The 10,954-nt window shown below is 37.6% G+C and overlaps 1 protein-coding gene across 1 annotated transcript; it reads left to right on the forward strand.

Moving 5' to 3' along the window:
* The first annotated feature begins 9,178 nt into the window (after positions 1–9,178).
* LOC111781933 (photosystem I reaction center subunit N, chloroplastic) lies at positions 9,179–10,954 on the forward strand. The gene is made up of 3 exons (XM_023662674.2): positions 9,179–9,751; positions 10,546–10,671; positions 10,788–10,954. Exons 1-3 carry the CDS (start codon positions 9,452–9,454, stop codon positions 10,875–10,877), a joined length of 516 nt encoding a protein of 171 aa, XP_023518442.1. The 5' UTR covers positions 9,179–9,451; the 3' UTR covers positions 10,878–10,954.

Genomic DNA, 10,954 nt, shown 5'->3' on the forward strand with positions numbered 1-10,954 from the left:
CCAATATCTTGCACGTGTGGGTCATTTGGATCACACTTTGATATTTGCATCTTAGTTGCTGATTTGACCTCTAATTCTCTATTATCTAAACAACTTAAATATGATTTTCTTTGTTGAATATGATATGTCAAACGTATCATACGATAACCATATTGTTTTCAATTCTAAATTTTTTTTTGTAACTCAATCCTTCCCAATTTGTTTATATTTACAACTTAGGTTAAAAATTTGTTTCACTCAGAGAATTTTAAAAAATCGATGACTAGTCCAATCAAACTAAATTGGAATGGTTGTATCACGCGTTGACAAGCTACGAGCGTTCGTTCGTTCCTTCATTTGAACGTTGCATCTTACGGCTTGATTGCTCAAATTTTCTTCTACAAACTTATAGATTTCATTAAAACGAGATTCCACCAAATTCATTTAGAGTCGAGGAAGAAATTGGTTGAGGAAGATTTTAAGAGTTACAAGAAAAAATTACTGGTGGAGTAGGAACTCAATCTCCTTGATCAATCTTACATTTCGTGCTTTCTTCTCACCATCATGCCAACGCACACAATTGTCGGGGGTAACTATGGTGGCCGACATCTTTCTTTATTTTTATTAGTATTACTTTTTTTAATAATATGGGCATTACAAAATACATTAAAATATTTTGTTAGTGCTTAAACTCTTTGGGCCGGTGACGTAAGTTATGCGTTCATACTAATTATAATGGAGAAGTATTTCGATGCATATGACACACAAAAATGTATGAGGTCTCCGTAGCTTCAAATCATATAACATGCAAATTGTACATTTGTTCTTTCATAAACATTTTCATTTTCATTTTCATTTTAATTGTACATTTTCATGGAGGGGTCACAAAGCACGTGTTGTTCATACATCATTCAATTCATCCAACCATGTCAAAAGTAGAGCAACAATCCTAATTCAAAATTCTACTATGAAAATTGACTTTAACCTTAAATGTCTCTAAACAATTGAAAAAGTCTGAACTACTCAAACCCAAACTAAATCAGAGAAGTTGACTCGGAGCTGTTAGAAAATATATTCTCGGCACGTAATTGTTAAGATGAGATGAAGGAATTGTTGTAACTTACTGACTAATAACCAGTCTTCACTCTCTCACACCAAATGTGAGATAACTTTTATTTGATTTTGTTTAATACCGTTCGATTTTTTTTTAAAGAGGTTCAAAAATATTTTTGCAATAAATACTCACAAAATTTTAAAAGTAGCATTAATATCCTTTACCTCTATAAAAAAAAGTTAAAAATTTAGGACAGTCAATATATAGTTAAAATCCGTCTATGACGAGAATGTTTACTTAATCCACCACACTTACATGGTGTAAAAGTTATCTATTTATAATGAAATAAATTACAAAGATATGAAAAGAGTAATAAATGGAAACATACCTATGGTGAGAACATATTTGACTTGTAATACAATATCAAATACCATATATATGGTAAACCATAATTTAGTACTAAATATCCTTAACACCCCTTGCAAGCTGAGCGTCGGTTTTGAACGAACGTGAAGCTTGGATCTGAAAAATTCAATGAGTGGTCGAGAAACATTTTTCGTAAAAATGTCAACAACCTGGTTCGGAGTAGGCGTAGAGAAACACTTTTTTGCCCATCTAAAACTGTAGAGGGATTGTCGCTTAGCGGTGATGCTGCTTTGGCTTCAGCGAGAATATGCCTAACCCTTGAAGAGGGATCGTCGCTCAGCGACCATGTTGACTTCTGACAATCGAGAGGAAATCGTCTAAAAACGGCCAAGGAAATTTGTTGGAAGAAAATGGTAATCCATTAGACGTGTTTGTCAAATGGTCAAAAGAAAATATTCCGAGTAAAACTTGTAAAAGAAGGAAACATTAGACTTTTATCTAACAATCTCCTCCTAAAACCCGTGGTATCTACCTTATTATTTGAACTCCGATCTTTGAACAAAGTTCCTCAAACTTTACCCGCGCCAGAGACTTGGTGAAGATGTCTCCAAGCTGTTCCTCTGTTCGGATGAAGCCAATCTTGATAAGTCCTCGATCTGCACACTCCCGAATGTAATGGAACCTGGTCTCTACGTGCTTGCTCCGGTCATGCAAAACTGGACTTTTTATCAGGGAGATCGTAGTTTTGTTGTCCCTGTAAAGCATTGGTTGGTCGCTTTCTTTTCTGATGAGTTCTTCCATCAGTCGTGCAATCCAGACCCCCTGTGTTGCTGCCGTCGAAGCGTAATGTACTCTGCGTCGCAAGAAGATAAAGCAACTACATTTTGCTTAGTTGATTGCCACAGATCGCACCACCTGAGAGGAAGTAAATCATCCCGCTGGTGCTCTTACGATCATCAACGTCACCGGCCATGTCACTATCACTGTAGCCGACCAACTCAAGCTTCTCATTTTCTCTCCCTGCGCAGTATCTCACACCCCAGCCTCTGGTTTCGGCCACATAGCGCAGGATGCACTTGACAGCCACAAGATGCTCCTCCCTAGGTGCTTCCATAAAAATACTCAAGTATCCAACAAAATAGGTAAGGTCAGGGCGTATGTTTACCAGATACCGCAGGCTCCCAACAATGTTGCGGTAATTGGTGGAGTCGACTGTCGTTGTAGTGCCGACTTTCCTTAGTTGAAGTCGGGCTTCCATTGGCGTCCTTGTAGGGTTACTGTCCGCTAGCCCAGTTCTGTCCAACAGCTTCTTTGCGTACGCACCCTGACAGATGGTGATGCTAGTAGTACTCTGTTGCACTTTGATGCCGAGGTAGTAGCTGAGCACGCCGAGATCGCTCATCTTGAAGTTCTTTGACATCTCCTTCTTGAATCTTCTGAGGACTTCCATGTTGCCTCTAGTGATTATGAGGTCATCGACGTACACTCTCACGATCAGTCGCTGCTCGCCGTGCCCGTGCTTGTACATGCCATGCTTAGAGGCACAGCGCTTGAACTTCAGTGACAGTAGGGCACTGTCGAGCTTTGCGTTCCAGGCTCGTGGTGCTTGCCGAAGCCCATAGAGTGCCTTGTGCAGGCGCAATACCTTGTCAAGGTTGTCGTTGTCCAGGAAGCCCGGTGGTTGTCGAACATAGACGGTGTCCTTCAGCTCTCCATTGAGCAATGCAGATTTCACGTCCATGTGGTGGACCTCCCAGGAATGATGTGCCACGATGGCCAGCAATAGGCGGACAGATTCCAGTCAACAAGCTACACGCGTTCGTTCGTTCCTTCATTTGAACCTTGCGTCTTAGGCCTTGATTGCTTAAAATTTCTTCTACAAACTTATAGTTTTCATTAAAACGAGAATCGACAAAATTCATTTAGAGTCGAGGAAGATTTTAAAAGTTACAAGAAAAACTTACCCGTGGAGTCGAAATTCAATCTCTTTGATCAATCTTACATTACGTGTTTTCTTCTCTCCCTCGTGCCAACGCACACAATTGTCGGCGGTACCTATAGTGGCCGATGACTTTCTTGATTTTTGTTAATATTTTTTTTTTTTAATAATATGGGCATTACAAAATACTTTAAAATATTTTTTAATGCTTAAACTCTTTGAGCCTTTCTCTTAAGTTATGCATCCATACTAATTATAATGGAGAAGTATTTCGATGCATATGACACACAAAAATTAATGGAGAAGTATTTCGATGCATATGACACACAAAAATGCGTGAGGTCTCAGTAGCTTCAGATCATGTAACATGCAAATCGTCCATTTGTTCTTTCATAAACATTTTCAGGAATACATCCTTGACATATCCACAATTCACAATATCGAAAACAATTTTGCTAACATGGTGTCCATGTCATATCATAGCTTAATATAAGTCATAATACACCATCACGTAGTATGACATAACATAATTCATGTGATAAGTATATGGAGGGGTCACAGAGCACGTGTGGTTCATACATCATTCAATTCATCCAACCATATCGAGAGTGGAGCAACAACCCTAATTTAAAATTCTATTATGAAAATTAACTTTAACCGTAAATGTCTCTGAAGAATTGAAAAGGTTTGAGCATAACAGACTCAAACTGAATCAGCCGAGAAGTTGACTTGGAGACATTAGAAAATGTATTCTCCAATTGATACTAAACCATTCAATTAACATAAAAATGAGCTATTGTTGTAACTCAATAAGCTTAAGACTTACGAGTTCAAGTCTCCACTTTTTCACACCAATAGACGTGAGGCAACTCTATTTTATTTTGTTTTGTTTTCTTCCTTTTTAATTTTGGGCTATTAATACTCTTATTTTGCCTTTAGTAATATGTTTAAATAAATACTCACACAATTTTAAAAGTAGCATTGATATCTTTTACCTCTATAAACAAAAGGTTAAAAAATTTGGTACTTCAATATATGGATGAAAATCATCTATCATCCCTTCCTAAATTATCTACAAACCTTTCCATGTTACTTTAAAAAGTTTAGTTTTGAAATGTAGTACCAACCGTAAATATATTTTTAAAAATATATTTTTAAATTTTTTAAAAAACCTTAAAGGTGTTTTTGAAGTAGAAAAGAAAAAAAGAAAACAAAAGTTTTAATAGTTTTGGTCCCGAATTAATAATAAAGAATTTTTATAGGAAAATTTTAGATTTAAATTCCACGATTCTTGAAGTCCTAAACCTGTTGCTCCTAAAGTACGGGTTGGAGAAGAAACTAAATCATTAGAACTATCAATTAAGAAGTTTTTTAATTTTAAAGATGGACGGAGCAATACTCTCACGCCGTTTACGGATCATGAAGACTAATTGTGCGTCAAGTTGGCAAACTTTTTGCAACGAACTTACTCAGAAAGGCGAATATGTTTATTTGTACTTTCATATTCATGACATTTGTATTTGTATTATTAGTGTTTAATAAACACGACGACTCGAAAAAACCTAATCAACTTCATCAGACCAATGTCATTCCGGATTTGAATTATGAACTTATTTAGATTGAATTAGATTAAAATAAATGAAAATTTAATGTACGTTTTCACCCGAATAGAGATTGAAATAGAATGCGAGGATAAGAAAAACAAAAATATATAAATAAGGACTCATAAGAAGTTTTAGTTTATTGTTCCATTATAGATATGGATTTTGATACACGAAAGAGATTGTAACATAAACATCTCACTCCTGAAGAAGAACGTGGAAAGACTCTAGCTTCCGAGGAGGCTCCAACCATGGTTGCTCCCACACCTTAGCCTCATATTTTCGATGATGATTTGCACCAACATCAACCAACAACACAAGCTTGTACAACACTCCAGACACTATTTGCTTCGACCCACTTACCACTTCAAGAAACTTTAGTGAATCCCCACTCTTTTTGTTGTGTTCGTTCACTGCCCATTCTCCAATATCTCGCACATGTGGATCTTTTGGATCAACCGGCACCTGACCTCCAAGAGAGGAACTCATTGTCACTTAGAACCGATAGTCGACAAGCTTTGAAATTGTTTGCTCACTTCCTAACAAGAGTTTGATATTTATAGAGAGGAAGGTGTTTCCCTCTATGGTTGGTGGATATAATCGTAGATAAAGAAAAACGTTCCTATCTACATAAAGAATGTGATCCGTAGATATCCTTCAAGAAAGGTGTGCTTTAATTATCATACTCATTAAGAGAGAGAGAAAACACGTGAATTATGTTGTTCAATACTTCGATATTCGTATCTTATATCATTTTACTTTAATCAATAACAAAATTAAACTTGATGATATTCGAATTATGTCGCTGATTTGACTTTTAATTCTCTCTTATCTAAACAACTTGAAGATTATTATTCTTTATTAAATATGGTATTGATTCTCTTAAAAATTGATATCAAAAGTATCATAGGATAATTATCTTGTTTGTAATTCTAAATTTGGTTTGTAAGTCAATCCTTAACTGCTCAAGCCCACTGCTAGCCGATATTGTTCTCTGGGCTTTGTGCTATCGAGGACACTAGGCTTCGAAGAGGGGTGAATTGTGAGATCCCATATCGATTGGAGAGGGAACGAGTGTCAGCGAAGACACTAGATCCCAAAGGAGGTGGATTGTGAGATCTCACATCGGTTGGGAGGAGAACTAAACCTCTCTTACAAGAGTATGAAAACCTTTCCCAGCAGACGCGTTTTAAAAAAATTTGAAAAAAAAAACCCGAAGAGAACAATATCTGCTAGTCCATGATCCATAGACTATATTGTTACCCTCCAAAACGTGACCATTTATAATTTTATTTATTATTCTCAAATAAAATCGTTAAATTATAAAGTCTATTGTTTCGTAATAGAAACGACTCATTGGGCCAACTTGTTTTGGGCTTTCTTCAGATCCATTTAGTGGGCCAATCCAATGATAAGCCAATTGGGCTTAGGGCTTAGACAGAGGCTCTTTAACCTGTATTTTGGTTGTTCTCGGTCCAGGCTAATGACGAAGATGAACAGCAACATTTATAAAGATTTATGGAAATTTTTTTTGTTCTAAATTGTTCAAGAAATTGCTTGGTTTCTTACGAACATCTTCTTCCTTCGAACTCTTTTCTTGCTTCACCGTGACCGCCCGCTTCAAATCAAGAACTCCACAATGGAATTCGTTTTTACCTTCCACTGTCAGATGAGCAACCAGACAGCCAAATTTATTGACGAGGTTAGTTGCATTTAAAATTCAAGTTTCTAACCGAATTTCGTTTTGTCTGATGCTATGTAAGAACCTGCATAAGATAATTGCTCCCAAATTTTTGTATTTTTCTGATTTTCTTGCTTCTCCCTTATGATTTAGGGTTTGTTTTCTATTGCTCATGTCTGGGAATTCTTAGTATGGGATATTGGCATTTGATTCAAACTTAAAAGTCTGTGTGATTAATTATACCGACGGATTGCTTTTCTTGTAAAAACATCTTATGAAGTGATTGATTTCTTTTAGGAGTGATAGTGTTAAATTTCATCTAAATGTTTCATGACGCCTTTGGTTGAAAGGAGAAGGAAAAAATAAGAATAATGTTTAAGCGGAAAGAAGAAAGCATACTCCATTAGTTCTTAAATCATTCAACATCTTAATAGAATTGACAGCCCAAAGCCTTGTAAATTGGTGAAGAGTATATGTAATACGAAACTGTGATATCTAAGAACTCAAATTATAGTTAGATGATACCCAAATGATGCCTTTCGTAGATAATGATAGTTCTTCTATTCAAACTAATCCTTTCACTTATTCTTCCCATAATGAGTATGGTGTTCTGGACATTTTTTTGGTCTATATTGAATCCTGGAAGAAATACATATTGTTCTTCACTCTTTGACAAGAAAATGTAGTGTGTATATTCGTGAATTATCTCTCTCTTAATTTTTGTGACTGCTTGTGAGTTGTGATTATACAATTGTTGAGTCACATTCTACCATGCCTGTATTTTGCAGATAGCTAGAAATTGGACTTTGTAGCTTCATTTTGATGGCTATTGTTGAATCGATACTTGATCTTCAGGTACAAGATCAACCTGAGGAAGAGTTCTATTCTGCTGATTTGACTTGGACCAAGTTTGGCAATGTTGAACACCATGATCACGGAGTTGCATTCCTATGCTGATGAAAGTAACTCGTTTCAAAATGTCGAGGATGAGTATATTTCTTCTACTCCTTGGCACCGTGCTTTGCAAATTCTGGATTCTTCAGTTACCATGGATGACGAGAATCACCTTTTTGCCGAAGTTTTGAGCCAAAAGGACAGCAGTGTTTCACATGTAGTGTGGAATCCAGGGTCAGAATTCTCATTTTGTGCTTGTTCTTGGTCAATGCAACGAAATCTTTGCAAACACGTGATCATTGTCCAAGTTACAAACCTTCCTTGTCTTTTCAATCATTTGAGAAGATATTGATGTATATGTAGAAAATACCAATTGATGATTCTGTTGCCTTGGTGTGTCAATGGCTTGTACCCATCAGATTCTGGATGAAATTCAGAAGCTAGTTGAATTGAGTTCTTCAATTGATATAAGCTCTGCGGTAAATAAGCTGCCCTTGAAATGGGGTTCTGGGAAGGGAAGAACCAGTTTTAGGAAGCCATCATCTATCATGGCTGTTCCATCGGTGCCCAATACTGTCAGAAAGGCCATGCCAAGGAACCGGAAAAGGAAAAGATTGTCCAGACCAAGATAGCTTGCCCAGCTTGTTTGCTATTTTATTTCCATTGGGCTCTTTTCAATACTTTGATCTCAATTTATATGATTGTTATATAAGATTTGGTGGCTTGTTGAGTAACTTAAGATTGAAGTATGATCATTTTACAAACACACCCAAGATTAACTGGACGTTGCATTTGTTATGGCGTGTAGATCCGCCCACATGGAGGCACCGCTCGAGTCTTGTCGTTGAGGTTAGACTTCTTACACCTCTTTGGCCTTCTGCACTACGTTTACATAATTTATGTTTCATCTTTTTCAGATCCTTTATATACACTTATATTTTAAGTTGATGCTTCAGAATTCTGCAGGAATGTGTATATAGAAACTGTTAAATAAGATCAGTTCAAGTACTTGTTCATTTCAGGTAGCTAGAGTAGGAGTAGAATTGATGTTGGGGAGTGTAACAGCCCAGCGCAGTGGGCTAGCACTTTCTTTGGGCTTTCCCTTTGAGGCTTCTCCTCGGAGAAAGGTTTCTACACTCTTATGAAAAATGTTTTGTTCCCCCCTCCAACCAATGTGAGATCTCACAATTCACCCCCTTGGGGGCCAGCGTCCTCGTTCACACATAACGGACCAAAACGGACAATATCTGCTAGCGATGGGTTTGGAGTATTGTTATAAATAACCACTCCAGAAACTGTACTCCGATTTTACAATGGCAAATTGCCTAGTTTGTTGCCATCATGTATTGAAGGGAACACAGATCATGTACTAATTAGATATCTGTACTACTTACATTCAATCCGAAAATAAAGTCAAAATGTTTCTAGCCGTGTAAGTTGATTCTCTGATTCAATAACTAGCTCCAGCAAAATGGCATTGAATGATGAAAGTTGTGCCAATATATATGATAATTTTTTCTGCACTTAATTGAACATTTTAATCTTAATCTTAGGCTTAAAAGTTAAAGAAAATTATTAGTTTTTTTAGTATAATTTTTGAAGTTTTAGAGCCATTCTAGTTTAACCGATTTAACTAAAATTCAATTTGCTTGAACGTTCCCCATCACGTTTAGATTTCAAAGTGGGTCCAAAACTGAAGCTCGCCACACATTTTCATGTCCAAAAAACCCTAATCACAGCCATGGATTGCCAATTGGGAGTGAGGAAATCTCACCTTATCCACACTGTCACCACAATTCCTTATCCAATTCCATCTCAGACGTCGTTCATTTATCAGATTCCCTCATAATCCCATTTCCCCATTAGCAACTCTCCACCATTAATCCTCCTCCTTCGAGCCTTAGGACTCGGATTTTGTACAAAAGTTACAGAGAGTAATGGCGACCATGAATTCCAGCGTCTTGGCCTGCAACTACGCCATTTCAGGTGCTGGATCCGCCGAGCTTAACTCGAAACTCAGCGCCGTGACTTCTGTTGCGTCGCCTGGGGTTTCTGGTTACAAGTTGCCTGCGATTAGGGCTCAACAAGCTAGGGTTCCTGAAGCTAAGAATGAAGGAAGGAGAACTGCGCTTCTCTTCCTTGGAGCTTCCCTCTTTGCTGCGGCTGCTGCTTCCTCCAACTCTTCGGCTAATGCTGGAGTCATTGAAGAGTACCTTGAGAAGAGTAAAGCTAACAAGGTAAGCTACACTTTGATATCCAGATTATTCATGAACATTCAAATTGCTTTTATCATTTAGTTTTAGATCCTATTTCGGTCTATGAACTCTATTCCATTTAATATACTTTCAAATGCTCTGTTTGGATTCTTTGACTTGGCATATTAATGAGTCTTGTTCTTCATTCCTTGACTTAGCTCAAAAGTGTGTTCGGTTCTTGTTCTTGCTACTTCCATGGTACACGCCTATTGCTAGTAGATATTGTCCTCTTTGGGTTTTTCCTTTCGAGCTTTCCCTCAAGATTTTTAAAACGTATTTGCTAGGGAGAGGTTTCTACACCCTTATAAAGAATGTTTTGGTCTCCTCCCCAATTGATGTGAGATCTCACAGTCTACCTCCCTTCGAGGCCCAGCGTCTTTGCTGACACTCGTTCCCTTCTCCAATCGATGTGGGATCCCCCAATCCACCCCCTTTGGGACCTAGTGTCCTTATTGACACACCGCCTCGTGTCCACCCCCATTGGGGGTTTAGTCTCCTTGCTGGCACATCGTCCGATGTCTGACTCTGAGACTATTTGTAACAACTCAAACCCACTGCTAACAAATATTGTCCTCTTTCGGCTTTCCCTTTCGGGCTTCCCCTCTAAGTTTTCAAAATGTGTCTGTTGGTGAGAGGTTTTCACACTCTTATAAAGAATGCTTCGTTCTCCTCTCCAACCGACGAGGGATCTCACATACATTTCAAAAGTGAATGAAACAGAATTTAGTCAATGGGATGGTAACCCGATCATGTTCTTAACTCTGTTATTGCAACAGGAACTGAATGACAAGAAAAGATTAGCAACAAGTGGAGCAAACTTTGCAAGGGCATACACTGTTCAGTTTGGATCATGCAAGTTCCCAGAGAACTTCACAGGGTGCCAAGATCTTGCAAAACAAAAGGTATGAACATTCATTGCTTAGTTATAATCACCGTTGGCTGTGAAATTTTGAGTACAAGTAAATGTGTTTATGTTAAGCACTAAGTTACTTCTCTGTCCTGCTTTTGATGAATGCAGAAAGTCCCATTTATCTCTGATGATTTGGAATTGGAGTGTGAGGGGAAGGACAAGTACAAGTGTGGTTCCAATGTCTTCTGGAAATGGTGAAGAGAACAGAACAATTTATTGAAGTCTTTGTATCTAATTTTCAACTTTTAAGAAGTGTGAAATTTTATTAAGTCCAA

The sequence above is a fragment of the Cucurbita pepo genome, chromosome 19 (assembly GCF_057944985.1).
Source record: "Cucurbita pepo subsp. pepo isolate OVF chromosome 19, ASM5794498v1, whole genome shotgun sequence".
NCBI lineage: Eukaryota > Viridiplantae > Streptophyta > Magnoliopsida > Cucurbitales > Cucurbitaceae > Cucurbita > Cucurbita pepo.